The sequence below is a fragment of the Mesoplodon mirus genome, assembly GCF_964341445.2.
Source record: "Mesoplodon mirus genome assembly, chromosome: 3".
In the NCBI taxonomy this organism is placed as follows: domain Eukaryota; kingdom Metazoa; phylum Chordata; class Mammalia; order Artiodactyla; family Ziphiidae; genus Mesoplodon; species Mesoplodon mirus.
The window spans coordinates 48,511,867-48,529,752 of NC_138978.1; the positions used below are offsets into that span (position 1 = coordinate 48,511,867).

At 37.2% G+C, this 17,886-nt stretch overlaps 1 protein-coding gene across 7 annotated transcripts in view; it reads right to left on the reverse strand.

Annotated features, from left to right (window-relative positions):
• Positions 1 to 230: 230 nt before the first annotated feature.
• Positions 231 to 17,886, reverse strand: part of IFT25 (intraflagellar transport 25) — a 34,133-nt gene continuing 16,477 nt past the window's right edge. For 6 of the 7 annotated variants that reach the window (XM_082613985.1, XM_082613983.1, XM_082613986.1 and 3 more), the window contains 5 exons: positions 17,601 to 17,713; positions 7,146 to 7,252; positions 5,456 to 5,524; positions 2,503 to 2,546; positions 678 to 1,295 (listed from right to left, as the gene is read on the reverse strand). In XM_082613985.1, coding sequence (XP_082470111.1) covers positions 1,068 to 1,295; positions 2,503 to 2,546; positions 5,456 to 5,524; positions 7,146 to 7,252; positions 17,601 to 17,698 — 546 coding nt within the window. In that variant the 5' untranslated portion in view covers positions 17,699 to 17,713 and the 3' untranslated portion in view covers positions 678 to 1,067. Of the gene's footprint in view, positions 431 to 677; positions 1,296 to 2,502; positions 2,547 to 5,455; positions 5,525 to 7,145; positions 7,253 to 17,600; positions 17,714 to 17,886 lie in introns of those variants that run through there. The other variant, XM_082613989.1, reaches the window with a different exon arrangement.

Genomic DNA, 17,886 nt, shown 5'->3' on the forward strand with positions numbered 1-17,886 from the left:
ATCAATCAATAAATTTAAAAATTAATGCACTGATATCTGAAGGGTACTATGTTAGATACTGTGGGGACACAACAATGTATTATCAGTTGTTTTCATGTATAGTCACGTCCTTGATTAAGCTGTATACCGAAGCAAAAGCTTTCTTATGACCTACATGGTGGCCGTCATTGCTGTCTGATGAACAAAATTCCTACAAAATGTTGAAGAGAAAATAAATAAAAACTGAAACAGACTGATACAAATACCTTTAATAATAACAACTTCATGTTTAAATAAATATATTGTTAAAAAATAGTGCAAGAGTATTTTGTTATAATTAAGGAAGATTTGAGACTGCTGTTCCCTCTGCAGAAACACTATGCACAGATGCAAAATGATCAAAGGCTGATACAATAATGAATCTCAAGTAAGTGGCGTGGCCATCACGTACCTGTAGGGGAAAAATCAATATAGATGATTTAGAATTCTAGTTAACTGTTAAACAAGCAGTTAGCAGAAGAAAGTGTTTGATACAAGAATAATATTCTAAATATATAATGATTTATAAGATATAATGTTCAGAAGAGAAGCCAGCCACATGTAACAGTACAGTTATTCTGATATGTAGCAGCCAAATATCAGCCTTAGTTTGAGGAAGAATAGCAGGTGGAGCTAAAAATTGCACTGTACAATTCTGATTAATTTTTTAAAATTAATTTATTTTATTTATTTATTTTTGGCTGCATTGGGTCTTTGTTGCTGAGCATGGGCTTTCTCTAGTTGCGGCGAGTGGGGGCTCCTCTTTGTTGCGGCACGCAGGCTTCTCATTGCTGTGGCTTCTCTTGTTGCGGAACACGGGCTCTAGGCACACGGGCTTCAGTAGTTGTGGCTCACGGGCTCTAGAGTGTAGGCTCAATAATTGTGGCACACGGGCTTAGCTGTTCCGCGGCATGTGGGATCTTCCCGGACCACGGCTCGAAACTGTGTCCCCTGCACTGGCAGGTGGATCTTAACCACTGTGCCACCAGGGAAGCCCTGATTAATTTTTTTAAAGTGTTCTTCTGAAGTATTTTTCATAATAAGAGATTTCATTTGTTGGATGATGCCTCAGAATACACTACCCTGAATATTACTATACTTTTACATTTATATAAAAATGTAAAAAAAGTCTCTGAAAAGCAATTTGGCAGTATATATAAGAAGCTATAAGTATGTCTATACCCATGGACCCAGTAATTCCATTCCTTGAAATTTAATTTTAGAAAATAATTAAAAAGGTGAACATTGTGGTAGCAGGAACAGGCGTAAGATGTCCCCTGTAGTATTAGTTATAATGACAGAGAGAGGAAAAAGGAAATCAGTTAACATCTGTCTCTCTGCATACACTTAATTTTAAAATTATAATTATGAAGCTTTTGATACAATACTAAATTTTTAAAAGATACAAATTTTTTCATACATACTATTATAACTATGTAATGCATTTGGTTAACAACTAGAAGAAAATAAGTATAGTAAAAGTTGTTGTGACAGGGTACTAAACTTTGGGTGATTTATAGCCTTCCATTCCCCCTTACTTTTCTCCAAATGCTCTATGATGCTGCAACCCTCCCTGATCCACAGTGAGTCCTGAAACAAAATACTCAGCAGACGCTTACTAACCATAACCCATTAATAAAGATGGAGAAAAACAGGAAGATAAAATTCAGTCTAATTAATCATTTTTCTGGTCCCCACTGGCCTCCCAGTCATTGGGCACACTTAGGTGGTAGAGAAGATAATTAACAAGATTCAAAAACTCCTACAGAATCATTTGAAACACCGATTTCATAGCAGCTTCCAGTAAGTTGTGAAGAACGAAACCTAATGGACAAGGTACCTCTTTAACCCTTATTTAGAGACACCTTAGTTAAATAAACACTACCACCTAAAAAACACATATTCACAGTTGTTTGGCTTTTTGTGTTTGTCTAAAACCAGGGCCTGACAAACTAGCAGGAACAGAGGAACTCCTGATGAGGCAGCAGCTTCCTCATCAACGGGCATTCATTCCACTTGACAAGCAAAGCCCAATGGAATGTTGTTGGAAACTGCTGGTTCTCTTTTCACCTCATCTCTCTTTGGCTTATTTGTTGCTGATCCTATGCTCCAGTTCCCTTATCTGAATCTCCCTTGTCCTTTCATGCTTAAATTAACATCCGATTTTGGCATCTCAACCTTTTTTGATTCCTATTCTATAAGGCCTACAGAATCAAATGACAGGAAAGCAAGTACATACTTCAAAATAAATGAATAAACAAAATAAAACAAAAACAAGTGAATTCTGTTCTATCCTTGCTGTCATATTATTATTATGCTGTCATATATTATTGAGAATAACCTTCTCTATTGGTTGATGAGACACAGAACCTATAATATTATGAGGGTATTTATTAACTTTATGACTATGGAGATAGGTTTAAAATTTAAATATATTGTGCTGGCTAAAGATAATGTTTATCTCTTCAAAGTATATTTACTTACCATAATTTCTTCATTTTGAAGCTGCCCCTCTGTATGTACCAGATCTAAAACACAAATTCAACAGAATTGAGGTAGGGCTCAAAATGCATGAGGACATATTGAAATTTATATTCAGCAACACATGATATCTGGTAAACTATAGTCAGACCAGATTTACCAGTGTTTTGGGGTTAAAATTCAATATAAAAATAGAGATATTTGATATAAAAGGTATGAAAGATAAACTATGAGCTATAAAATATCTCTAGTGAGTATAAATACAAGTAAATGTAAATGTAAATTACAGCAAAGGAATATAAAGTGAAGAATTGATAAAATGTGAAAGTCCTTTTTAAGGATCAAGTTACTAAGAGTAATTGCAGGCCTGAAAGGAGCCATCTTACCGTTCTCATGGGTACTGACTAGGGCTCAGTTTCTCACAATGAATTTTCACTATGATGCTGAGTTACGCCACCCATGAATTGATCTTTTCTGGTGTCCAGCTTTAGAAAACCTTTACTTGTGTAATTTTAGGACAGATTAACTTATTTGGTCATGAGTTAATCACATCAAACATTCTTTTGGAAACATGAAATATTTAATTGATATACTAATGTCGACATTATTTAGAAATTAATTTTGTTTGTACCAAAATAGTGTACATAATTTTAAAAGGCATGTAGTACAAAAAGGGAAGTTTCTGGGAAGTAAGATTATGTATGACTTTCTTTCTGTTTCCTAACCTTTCTCTGAGGTAATGAAAAATAGTAATTCCCTGCTTGACCCCTTTTCCTCCAGTCCTGCTCCCTAAATGTAAATGTTTTCAACACTTTAAGCTGTTTTTCCTGGAATTATGTTTTATACTCCTTTTCTTGATTTATCAATTTTTTACTGACTTTATATTATGGTAGGTAAAATTTATGTCTATTGGACCAATATCCTCTTCCTCCTCCTCCTGCAAATGTTCCCTCCTGCCATCCTCCCAATTTTGAAATCAATACTTGATGGTTATACTATTACCTATATAAACATTATTTACTGTTGAAATAAGTAATAAATTGTGACACATTTTCTTTCTTGGACAACTCCTCCTCTACTAGAAGTTAATAATAACCTCTTCTCTCATTTGCTTCATTTTTTTAAATTATGAAAAATTGGAAAATCTCAAACATACATAAAAAAGACAGGATATAACTCTTATATATACCCATAATCTTGAATTTGCAATTACTAACATTTTACCATACTTGATTTATCTAATTTTTTTTGCTAAAGTATTTTAAAGAAAGTCTAAGACATAATTACATTTCATCTTTAAATATTTGGTTATCTATCTCTAAATAAGAATATTTTCTTATATAACTACAATGTCATTATCATATTACAATTAAAAAAATGCTTTAATATAATATCCAGTCCATACTCAAATTTCCCCATTGTCCCCCTAAATGTCTTTTTATAGTTGGTTTATTCAAGTCAGAATTAAGTCTCTTTTAATCTTGAACTGCTTTCTCTCCCACATACACATTTTTTTCCCACACCATTGACTTATTGAAGAGAGCAGGTCAGTTGTCCTGTAAATGTCCCTCATTTTCTCATATTGCCTCCTTGTGGTTTCATTTAATTTGTTCTCTATCCCCTTTTCCTATAGATTGGAATTAGAGCTAAAGGCTTGATTATATTGAGGCTTTAAGGCCTTCATCATATGTCTGGTGATTTTTGGCTTCTGTTACTCATGAATAGATCATTTGAAAAATGTGCATAAGCCAGGTTCGTTGACTACTGGACTTTGATAGGGTGACCAGGAATGAGCTAGCCTGTGTCAGTATCCATAGATTTTCTGGGACCATTCAGTTTCTCCAAAGATGAATCCTCCAATCTCCTGGCTGGGGCTATATTCCTGGTTGCTGACCAGAGCACAGCAAGGAGGCTGGAGTTCCCACTACTCAATATGTAGGCTTCCACTTAAATCCCGTTTTCTACTCCGTGTTTCACTCACTCTCTTTACTATGCCTCGTCTCCCTGAGTCCTGAGCCTCAACATTCAATATTCCTAGTCACCTCTTGGGGGTGGTTTGTGGGAGGAAAGACTGGTCACTAGCTTTATAGGGTAGGAGAAGGTACCTAGGGTCCTTTTTAATATATATATATACACGTGTGTGTGTGTGTATACATGTATATATATACACACACATATATATACTTTGTATATAGATGTTCAACTAATCACCTTTGTCTTCTGGCCCATGCCTCACTCACACTTTCCACGGTACCTTTGCCTTCAAGTTCTAGACCTTTCTGGGATTCTGCTGGATAAACTGGTTTGCTTCTCAGTTGATATTCTCCTCGGCAGGTACTTAGGCTATACTCTACTCCATTCTGCTACAGAAGTTACTACTCCTTCATCTGCCCCCTCTCTTCTATAATATATATTGATCTCTCCCACCTGTTTTGGTTTCCTGGCTTTTTGTTTGTTTTTATTTTTCGCCCTTGTAGGTTTATGCCTCTTTTTATTCCTTTATTATTATTTTCATGGTATTTTGGGAAGGAACGGAGATAGACATATAAAGGCAATGTGCTGTTTTTAACTAGAGGCTACCGATTCTGTTGATGATATTTAAATAGTACCTACCATTAATCAGGAAGGAGAGAAAGACGAAAAACTAGTATTTATTGTTTGTCTACCATATGCCAGACACTGTGTTCTCAAAAACTTTAAATAGTAGGTATCATCTCCATTTTTCAGATAAGGATACTGAAACTCAGAAAAATTAAGTAACATGTTAACAATTACATAACCAGTAAGTGAACAAGTATCTTTGCATTCAAACCTGGGTTTTCTAGGCTCTAAATATGTCACAAGAATCATTCAAGTCATCTTTTTTCACCAAAATGCAGTCCAGTTGGAAATACAGAGTAAAGGACAATTCTCTACTTCCTCATGATCAGAACAATGTTGGTGAAACAGCACATACCTCTTTCAATCCACTGCTCAAAATCAACTGGCTCTTCAGAAGTGCTCTTTTCAATCCTCAGGGTCCGTACTGACATTGTAAATAAACAAAATTAAGTGTTAATTATCTACCTAATTCTATGTTGCTGTCCCTGTATCCCTTTTTTCCTTTGTCTGAGACCGTCAGGCATTGGTGGGACTGCACAAAGTACTGGGATCAGGAACAACATGTTCTGAAAATCACTCACTCACTGTTTTTCCATAAGTCCCTACGGTAAAATGCAGACTGTGTAACTGTAATCTTACAAGTGTTTGCAAGCATACAACACAAAGCTAGTAGGGCCTTTCTGCATTTGGAATCATCTAGTTTTTTGTTTTGTGTTTTTGTTTTTTTGTACACTGGTAAATAATACCATCTGTGGTCTTGATCATAAAACTTTATGGAGAAACTACTATGAGTCAGACATATTCATTGACTCTTTTGACTTCAATCTTAGGAGAAAGGTATTATTAACTTACTTTACTGATGAGGAAACAGGCTTAAAGAAATCAGGCAACTGAGAGAAGCCAGGTGAAATGTTCAATGATACAGAGCTAGTAAGTGCTAGAACTGGAATTCAGACTTTAGGTCTGACTCCAGAGCCTTCACAATTAATGACAGAAGAGAAAATGCAGTCATGTTCCTTCTGCACTGGTTTTTTCCTTTACCCCTAAATCAGTTCCCTTCACCCTACATCCATTCTTCCCCTTCTCTGTTCTGTGCCCTGTGGGGAGGACCCCTGGGGACTGCATCACCTGGACTCACTTGCCCACTGACTACTGGTTGGATTTGGCCAACTGGAGGCACTGGAAGGAAACTGAAGAGCAGTGGGGAAGTGACATCAGGTTGTATTTTCTCCGCGCCCTTCCCATTTCAGTGCCGTGTCTGACAGTTGTTATGTCCGTTCATGGTTACAGCTCCTGTTCGGCAGGCTCTTATGCATGGGCTCCAGCACTCACTGGGCTCCAGCAATACTATTTCCTTCCCTTGGTCCAGGGGAGGTAATGGCTTACTGCTGCAGCCACTTTCTGGGTGTCTCACCATCCCTAGTTTGTTCCCTTAACCCAGGCCATAATTCTGTAAGTAGTCCCATCAATAATGTCTCTTCATTTGAGTCATCTGGGATATATCCTGTTTCCTGCCATGATTTTGTCTGACATACTTTATCCTTAAATAAACATAAGACAGGATTAGGATGATGTTCCAGTGGGAGATATTCTTCCTAACCCTCAGAAAATGCCGTTATTAATAAAAGAATCAAAATTACCAAATGCAAATAATCAGGGTTATCAGATTTTCAGAAAGAATTTGACAGAGAACCCCTAGCCAAAAGAATCTGGAATAAAGATGTCAAGAAACCTAGTGTTCTGGCAAGCTGGCTTCTTATATTCATAACATGGTCTTTTGCCAAAGGCTTTCACGTAGTAAATTGCATGGAAATTATTATGTGCTTTGGAAGGGTTTCAAATTTGCAGTTTCAGAGAGGCTAACTGTGCTCAAGGCAGTTAACCCATACTCCCCACCCACCAACCCCAGCGATAAAACTGGATTCCATGCGGTAAAAAAAAATCAGTGTTTTGCCAAAAGTTTACATATGTGCCTTCTGCCTATGGAAAAACTGAAAGATGATGAAAATTAATGAAATGAAGTGAAATGAAAATATCATGCTTACCAAAGTAACTCTGGATTAAAAGCCTTTCAATCCTTACATGTTTGTGAAAACAAATAATGAACTCTTGGGGAAACATTCCTGTGGTGGTCCAAAATGTTTCTGGATTTCTATTGTTAATTTTAAAGAAAAAGAGAAAAGAATAGCCAAATGTTTAGAAATGTTTAATCACAAAATTCTAGTGAATAACTATTTAAAAAAAATAAACGACCACTGGAATCTTGCAACCCCTTTCTTTCTTTTTTTTTTTTTTAATATTTATTTATTTATTTGGCTGCACCGGGTCCTAGTTGTGGCACATGGGATCTTTACTTGTGGCATGCGGGATCTAGTTCCCTGACCAGGGATCGAACCTGGGCCTCCTGCGTTGGGAGCACAGAGTCTTGACCACTGGACCACCAAGGAAGTCCCACAACCCCTTTCTAACTGTTCATTCTGCCTCTAATCTCTCTTCACCTTTAATAATTCTTTACTACTACCAGATACATTTTTTTTTAAATGGAATTGATGTCACTCTTGTCTAAAAGCAGTGACCCCTTACTGCCTATGAATCTAAACTCCTTAGTATGGCATTTTATGACCCTGTACAATCTGGTCCCATCGTTAAGTATATCGTCCCCCATCGTGATATCATCTCCCATTATTGTAGTCACGTTGGACCAATTAAAATTCTGCAAATACGTCATGTAGGCTCATGCCTCTGTGCCTTAGTTCATGAGGTTCTCTTGAACCTAAAAAGCCCTTCTTCCCGTGCAAAAGTTTATTCACTTTTTGGTCACATCTCTCCAACCCCAACAAATCACAATAACTTTCTCCCTCCTTTGCACTCACCTCACACACAGCATCCATTTTTACATTAGCACTTTCCTCTTGTGTTTTTATCACTCCAGCTACACCCTCTTTAAGTCCAGTCACTTTCTCTTAGTCACCTTTATATCCCCAGCAACTATCACAATGGCTGACCCACAGCAGATACACAACAGATGTTTGTTGAATAAAATTAAAACATGCACTCAATGTTGGTCATATACTATGTAAAATTACATATATACCTAGACACACACACACATATATAGTATTGACTACAGAAATAATCACTTCTATTTTATTTTATCTGTTTGTTTGTTTGTTTGTTTGTTTAATTTTTTTTTGCGGTATGCAGGCCTCTCACCGTTGTGGCCTCTCCCGTTGCGGAGCACAGGCTCCGGACGCGCGAGCTCAGCGGCCATGGCTCACGGGCCCAGCCGCTCCGCGGCACGTGGGATCTTCCTGGACCAAGGCACAAACCCATGTCCCCTGCATCGGCAGGCGGACTCCCAACCACTGCACCACCAGGGAAGCCCATCACTTCTATTTTAATTATAAAAGGTTCTTCTTTCTTTTTTGGAGGTAAAATTTACCTACAGTGGAATTTCTCTTAAGTGTGCAATTCAAAGTTTTGATAAATGTATATGCTTATGTAACCAATATCACAAGGTAACCAGTACCCTAATCAAGATAAAGAACATTTCCATCACTTTAGAAACTTCCCTTCTCTTCCCTCCAAACAACCTCCCTTATACAACCACGGCTGATTCCTATCACCATAGACTATGCTATAGTTTGTTTATTCATTTTTTGTTTGATATTTTCATTGAATAGTTGAATTGCTTCCAATTTTTTACTATTATGAGTAAAACTTCTATAAACATTCTTGTACAGGTGTTTTTGTGGATATGTTTTCATTTCTCTTGGATAATTACTAGGAGTGGAATTGCTGAGTCATAAGGTAGAGGTATGTTTAATTTTATAAGATGATGTCAGACTTCCAAAGTGGTTGTGCCATTTTCCATTCCTAACAGAAATGTGACGGAGTTCTAGTTGCTCCACATCCTTGACAACATTTGCTATTGTCAGGCTTTTTAGCCATTCTAGTGGATGTGAAATATCTGACTATGTTATTAATTTGCATTTCCCTGATGACAAATTATTCTAAGCCCTTTTTCATGTGCTTTTTGGCCATTCATATATTTTCTTTTGTGAAGTGTCTGTTAAGTATTTTCTCATTTTTAAAAAAGCTCTTTTGGACTTCCCTGGTGGTGCAGTGGTTAAGAATCTGCCTGCCAATGGGGACATGGGTTCGAGCCCTTGTCCAGAAAGATCCCACATGCGACAGAGCAACTAAGCCCGTGTGCCACAACTGCTGAGCCTGTGCTCTAGAGCCCGTGAACCACAATTACTGAGCCCGTGCACCACAACTACTGAAGCCCGTGCACCTAGAGCCCATGCTCCGCAACAAAAGAACCCACTGCATTGAGAAGCCCGTGCACTGCATCGAAGAGTAACCCCTGCTCGCCACAACTAGAGAAAGCCCGCACAGCAATAAAGACACAACGCAGCTAAAAATAAATAATAAATAAATTAAAAAAAATTTTTTTTTGCAGTACGCGGGCCTCTCACTGTTGTGGGCTCTCCCGCTGCGGAGCATAGGCTCCGGACATGCAGGCTCAGCGGCCATGGCCCACGGGCCCAGCCGCTCCGCAGCATGTGGGATCCTCCCGGACCAGGGCACGAACCCGCGTCCCCCACATCGGCAGGCGGACTCTCAACCACTGCGCCATCAGGGAAGCCCTTAATTGTGTCTTTCGATGAGTATTAGTTTTATTTTTGGTGAAGTCCAGTTTTATTACTCTTTTCTTTTATGCTTAGTAATTTTTGTGCCTTCCTTCCTTCCTTCCTCCCTCCCTCTCTTTATTTTTGGCTGTGTTGGGTCTTTGTTGCTGCGCGTGGTCTTCCTCTAAATGCAACAAGCGGGGGGTACTCTTCGTTGCAGTGCACGGGCTTCTCACTGTAGTGGCTTCTCTTGTTGCCGAGCATGGGCTCTAGGTGTGCGGGCTTCAGTAGTTGTGGCTCGCGGGCTCTAGAGTGCAGGCTCAGCAGTTGTGGTGCACGGGCCTAGTTGGTCCACAGCATGTGGGATCTTCCCGGACCAGGGCTTGAACCCATGTCCCCTGCATTGGCAGGAGGATGCTTAACCACTGCACCATCAGGGAAGCCCTGTGTCTTTATTAAGAAATCTTTGCCTACTTTATTGTCACAAAAGTACTTTCTTGTATTTTCTTTTAGAAACTTATTTTAGCTTTGAATTGAGTTCTATTATCCATATTGAATTAATTTTTGTGTTTAGTATGAGGCAGGGGTTGAGGGTTTTTTTTATCCACGTTTATTCAGTCATTCCAGCACCACATTAAAAAGACTTTCCTTGGACTTCCCTGGTGGCGCAGTGGTTAAGAATCTGCCTGCCAATGCAGGGGACACGGGTTTGATCCCTGGTCCAGGAAGATCCCACATGCCACGGAGCAACTAAGCCCATGCACCACAACTACTGAGCCTGCACACCACAACTATTCAAGCCCGTGTGCCCTAGAGCCCACATGCCATAACTACTGAGCCCGTGTGCTGCAACTACTGAAGCCTGTGCACCTAAAGTCCGTGCCCCGCAACAAGAGAAGCCACCACAATGCGAAGACAGTGCACCACAATGAAGGGTAGCCCCTGCTCACCACAGCTAGAGAAAGCCTGCACACAGCAATGGAGATCCAGTGCAGCCGAAAAAAAAAAAAAGACTTTCCTTTTCCTATTGAATCACCTTAGTGTCTTTTCCTAAAATTAATGGACTGTCTATGGGTGTATGTACTTCTGCCCCTCCATTTTATTCCATTGATCTGTTTCTGTATCCTTAGCCTTTTGTCAAAAAGCAATTGACTTTATATGTGTGGGTCTATTTCTGGGCTCTATAGTCTGTTCCACTGATCTATATAGATCTATCTTTACAAAAATGCCATGCTATTTTGATTACTGTGTATTTATTTTAAATCTTGAAATCAGATAATTTAAGATTTCTTCTTTTCAAAATTAGTTTGACAAGATTAGTTTGCATTTCCATACACATTTCAGAATCAACTTGTTAATTTCTATGTAAAAGTCTATTGAGATTTGCTGAATCTATAGGTCATTTAAGGGAGAAACAGCCACTGTAACAATATTGAGTTTTCCAATCATGAATGTAGTATATCTTTTCATTTACTTAGTTCTTTAATTTCTCTCAGCAACGTTTTACAGTTTTTAGTGTAAAGGTCTTGTATGTCTTATTAAATTTATTTTTAACTATTTCATGTCTTAAATGTTAATGTAATTGGAATTTTTTAAAATTTCATTTTCTAAATGTTTCCTACTAGTATATAGTAATACAATTGATTTTTGTGTATTGACCTCACTAAATTTACTTATTAGCTCTAGCAGTTTTTTGCAGATTCCTTAGGGTTATGTAGATTCACATAATCTGCGAACAAAGGCAATTTTTTTTTTAGTGGCCAATAGCTCTTGCTTTATACACACACACACACACATACACACACACCTGGAGAAACTGAAACTCAAATAAATATTATGAATAGTTCAAAAGGCTACTTGGTTACAAGATATGTAAAGAGGACTCATTCCAAAGCTTATTTTTCCTTGTTGCCATCTGGAAGAGGAAGGCTCTTTGGGGAAATACCACAAGGGTGCATTGTGATCATTATCCTCATTATAATATGTCTAATAATTTTCTTAAAAAAATTTTTTTTAATTTTATACAATTTTAAAGGTTACTTTGCATTTACAGTTATTACAAAATATTGGCTATATTCCCCATGTTGTACAACACATCCTTGAGCCTATCTTACACCCAACAGTTTCCCCCTCTCCTCTCCCCACTGGTAAACACTAGTTTGTTCCCTAGATCTGTAAGTATGCTTCATTTTTTGTTATATTCATTAGTTTGTTGTGTCTTTTAGATTCCATGTGTAAGTGATATCATACTATACTGAACAAAGATAATTTTGCTCTCTTTCCAATCTTTATAACTTCTATATCTTTTCTTGCCTTATTGCATTGTTTAAGACCTCCAGGACAATACTGAATAGAAACTGTGAGAACAAACATCCTTGATTTGTTTCCAATACTGGGGGGGAAGCATTTTTTTTTAACCAAACATAGTTGATTTACAATATTATATTCGTTTCAGGTGTACGGCACAGTGATTCACTATTTTTATAGATTATACTCCATTTAAGGTTATTACAAAATAATGGTTATATTTCCCTGTGTTGTACAACAGGGGTCCCCAACCCCTGGACCATGGACCAGTACTGGTCTGCAGCCTTTTAGGAACCAGGCCGCCCAGCAGGAGGTGAGCGATGCTCAAGTGAGTGGAGCTTCATCTGCCGCTCCCCATCGCTTGTGTTACTGCCTGAACCCCCACCCCCAACCCCTGGTCCGTGGAAAAATTGTCTTCCACAAAACTGGTCCCTGGTGCCAAAAAGGCTGGGGACCGCTGCTGTACAATATATCTTTGTTGCTTATCTATTTTGTATGTAGTACTTTAAAAATATATATATTTATTTATTTATTTAGGCTGCGCCGGCTCTTAGTTGCAGCACGTGGGCTTATAGTTGCAGCATGTAGACTTCTTAGGTGCAGCATGCAGAATTCTTTGTTGCGGCATGTGAACTCTTAGTTGCAGCACACATGCGGGATCTAGTTCCCCAACCAGGGATCGAACCCAGGCCCCCTGCATTGGGAGCGTGGGGTCTTATCCACTGGACCACCAGGGAATTCCCTCCTTTCCTATCTACTTTTGAGTGAATCAAAAAAAGTTTTAATGCTGCTTAATTCCTTTATTAATTATTTAACTATACCTCTTATTTTTAGTGGCTGCTCTCAAGGTTATCAAACCTCATGACAGTCAATTTGCACTGAACTCCACTTTTGTGCCATTGTTTTAATATATTTTATACACACATATATAATAAATCCCACAATACAAAATGTTTTTTCCCATTAAGTGGTTAGTTGTCTTTCAAAATTATTAAAAGATAGTCTTTTATATTTACTGAAATATTTACCATTTCCAGTGCACTTACTTTCTTCCTGAATGTTTGAATTTCCATCTAGTATTTTATCATTTCAACCTGCAGAACCTTCTTTAGCATTTCCTGTGATGCAAGTCTGTTTGTGGTAAGTGAAAAGTCTTTCTTATATCCTATATTTTTTAGTGATATTTCAACTAGACACAGAATTCTGGGTTGACAGGTTTCTCATTTGTTTGTTTCTCCTTTTTCCCCAGCATTTTAAAGATACGGTTCCATTGTCACCTGAATTCCATTGCTTGTGATGCAAAGTTGGATGTCACTGGTACCACTGTACCCCTGTATGTAATGTATTTTTTTGCTCCAGTTGTTTAAAAATTTTTTTCTATCTTTGTTTTTCAGTGGTTTGGCTATGATATGGTCTCTTATTCATCCTGCTTGGGGTTTGCTGAGTTCCTTGGATCTGTGAGTTGGTATTCTTTAATAAAACTGGGGAAAATTCAGCCAAAAAGTAGAAACAATTCCGATATCCATCAACTGATGAATGGGTAAATAAAATTTGCCATATACATACAATGAAATTATTTGGCAATAAAAATGAATGAAGCACTGATACATGCTACAACATGAATGAGCCTTGAAAACATGTAAGTGAAAGAAGGCAGTCCAAAGACAACATATGTATTATTCTATTGATATGAATGTCTGGATAAGCAAATCTGTAGGGACAGAAAGTAGATCTGTGGTTGTCTAGGGCTCATGGGGATAGGGGATGACAATGAAATTGTGTGAGGTTTCTTTTTGGGGTGCTGAAATGGATTGTGCAGATGGCTGCATAACTCTGAATATGCTGGAAGCCACTGAATTGTATATCTTAAATGGTTGAATTTTATGGTATGAGAATAATATGTCAATAAAGGTGTTACAAAAAAGAAAAAAACAGAATCCAGGTCTCTAACTCACAATTCTTGATTTTTTTATACTATGTTTACTATTTCACAATTTCTTTTTATTTATATTTATATGGTTTAAAATTTTATTTATTTAAATAAATTAAACAATTTTTACTTGCCCTGTTTTTTCTTGGGTGCTTTTAATGAACATGATCAAAGTAATAACATAAAGATATGTAGAGATGCACTTGGATTTTAAAATAACATAACTGAATTCCTGTAATTAAGTAAAATGAAGTCATCAAAATACTAGTTTCCTTTAAAACAAGGCCTTATAGCCATTGACTGTTCAACATCTATCATCTCATGTGATAATAAAAAAAGTCATGTAATTTTTTCACAACTCTGAGGTAGTCAGGGAAGGTGGTATTATCCCCATTTTTCAGACCAGGAAACTGAGGCTCAAAGAATAACACATATGTTCTTAGCCCAAAGTAACACACATAGTTCACTTACCCAGGAATTTTAACTATAAATCTCTCATTCTTTTACATTATGCCAAAGGAACCAATTCTCTCTCTCTTCTACTTTTTCTAACTCATTTTTTTTATGTAGAATTTTTCTCCTTTTTCATTGACATGTTAAATACCAGTGGTCAAAAGTAGAGTCAAGAGGAAGTAGAAATATAATCACTTTTTAAAACTCTATTTCTGAGGAAATTGAGAATTGGGAGCACTATCCATTAGGGGCAAATTTATAGCACTGTTTTCTCCAAATAATTCTATTGTTACTTCCATTTAGATAAATCAACTTATGAGCAAAGAATAAATTTTACTATCTACTATATAAAATCTAATTGTATTTGTTGGAAATGCATATGAATTAAAAGTCTCTGATGTGCTCTGTTCAGTTATCGGGTCAGTAACTACTTTACTCCATATAGTTTTCTGTATTAAGGGTCTTTGTCTAATCTAAAAAATATTATGTACTTATTCATTAGTATGGACTGATAAAGTCTAAAATATTATGTTACATATAACAGCCAATTTTAATGATCTATAAACATATTCCCTTGAAAGAAAGGTCACCAAAAGGGTGTAAGGTAAATTGATCTTGCCTTGAAAATTTGATTTATCTCCAATCAAAGACAAGGAGTATTTTTGGAAAGATCTCTATTTCTGGCAAACGATTTAAGGTAAATCTCTATAGGTCTGTGATCCTCATAGCAGTTCCCACATTTATATCTCTACTCTAAGGCAGAGTGAGATAAATAACTATTACCTGAATTTCAGGAAATAAAAAACTAAGAAGGATTAAGAGGCACATATATTAAGTTTTTTATTCAAACCTTAAGTTTTAGAAACTGGGAGTTAGAAGACATGAGTGTTAGCTTTGATTCTGACACTTGCTTATCTGTATGATTTTGAGTAAGTCATTTTACCTCTAATCATTTTTTTCATCATCTTTATAATGAGGTTGAAAACACTTTTTTTTTGGCCTCTTACTCCCCAAGCTTACTGTGAGGGTTAAATGACATAACACCTATAAAACTATAAAGCCCTATGCAAATATATATTAACAGATGCATATATGTAAGTATGTGTGTATGTATATGTGTATAAGTGTGAGTGTATGTATGACTAATCTTTGATGGTCTAATTCACAAGCTACTCCACAAATATTTTAAGACACTGTGGAGCCAAAGATGAAGTCATAGTCTCTGACTTCTAGAAATTTCCAGTTGAGAGGGGAGACATACATTAAAAATAAATAACTATATAATAAAGGAATAAATAAGATAATAGAGGTATATATCAAATTCTACTGGAGCCCACCAAAAAGGGAAACTATCCTACCTGAGGGAAAGGGACAGATGTCAGTCAGAGAGGAGGTAAGAACTGGGCTTAAAGGAACAGGTCCAATTGCTAGAATTTTATACAGATACATGGACCTCACAATAGAACGCAAAGAGCCGTGAGATCTATGTTACAACTGGCTCTGCCTTCAATAGTTAAAACTAGTACCTGACCTCTTTAGATCTCTCTTACCACAAGTCTAAATGAAAGGTTTCAATAAGATGAACTCATAAGTCCTTCCAGCTCTAAAATTATGATTCCAAAGTCAAACTCAGATCACTGTACAAATACCAAGAAAGAGAACTCAAGAGGGTAATAAAATTGCCAGAACTATTAAAAAAGGAGTTTTTCTTGGATGGAATTGGAGGGTATTTGCTTAATGAAATAAGTCAGACAGAGAAAGACAAATACTGTATACCACTTATATGCAGAATCTAAAAAATAAAACAAACTACTGAATATAATAAAAAAGAAAGAAACTTACAGATAAAGGGAACAAACTAGTGGGGAGAGGGAAGTGGAGAGGGGCAAGATAGGGCTGGGGGACTAAGAGGTACAAACTACTATGTATAAAATAATTAAGCTACAAGGATATATTGTACAACACAGGAATTATAGCCAATATTTTATAATAACTATAAATGGAGTATAACCTTTAAAAATTGTGTATTGCTACAGTGTACACCAGAAACTTACATAATATTGTAAAGCAACTATACTTCAATTTTTAAAAAAAAATTTTTGGCTGCGGCATGCGGGAACTTACTTCCCCAACCAGGGATTGAACCCACACCCCCCTGTAATGGAAGTGTAGAGCCTTAACCACTGGACCACCAGGTAAGTCCCATATACCTCAATTTTTTAAAAAAAGAAGTTCTTCTATTAACTACTTTTTTCCTGGAATTTAAAAGTCTGAGAATGATATCTATCCCTACCTAGAACAGTGAAGAGTGGTAACTGGAATGATATCAAGAGGCTGAGAACCAAACAATGCAGGTGGATAGCAAGAAGTGAAGCATTCAGTTCAGCAAAGATGTTGCTTAGACCAGAAAGAAAATAGGCAGTAGATAGTAAGTCATACTGTTTATATTCCTATTTACCAAGAAAAACTTGGAATAAAACCATAACCAGATATTAAAATGTATACTTCCATAAAATGAGGTAGCTGTTGTTTGAAGTTTTGCCTTGTTAGACTACATCTTTAAAAACTATTTTTATAAAAAGTTCAGTTTAGGAATTCATAAAGAAAAGGATCAGGGACTTCCCTGGTGGCACAGTGGTTAAGAATCCACCTGCCAAGGCAGGGTACATGGGCTCGAGCCCTGGTCAGGGAAGATCCCACATGCCGCGGAGCAACTAAGCCCGTGCACCACAACTACTGAGCCTGTGCTCTAGAGCCCACACACCACAACTACTGAACCCGCGTGCTACAACTACTGAAGCCCACACACCTAGAGCCTGTGCTCCACAATGAGAGGAGCCACCGCAATGAGAAGCCCATGCACCGCAACTAAGAGTAGCCCCTGCTCGTCACAACTAGGGAAAGCCCACATGCAGCAATGAAGACCCAACACAGCCAAAAATAAAGAAATTAAGTAAAGAAATTAAAAAAAAAAAAAGGATCAAGACCCTAAATATAGACAACTGAATTAGCTCCAGGGATGGTACTAAAGTGGGTAGTCAGGTAATTTAGTTCACCAGACACTTATTAAACTATGTTTAACAGTGCTAGTTGTTGTAAAACACATAATCTCAGTACTCAGGGGGTTCACTGACCTAATATTAAGACTTTAAGGAAGAAAGAACAGTAACTCTTACCCATCAATTATATTTTCAGGTGGGTGTTTTTCATCACTTGATGTAGCTAAAATCACTTCAGTCCCTTCAGAGCTCAAACAAACATCAGTGTTTCTCATCTTAAAGTATTTAACCTGCAAGGAAAACAAAACAAAACAACAAAAGCAACCTTTTTATTCTCTGAATTTTATCTTGAGCAAAGGAAGAGAGAGAAAGCCTGTTGCCTAGCACAAAGCTTACCAACCAAGTTATTCAACAAGTGGGAGGGACTCTTAACATGTTTATTTACTTATGTAAACTTCTGACC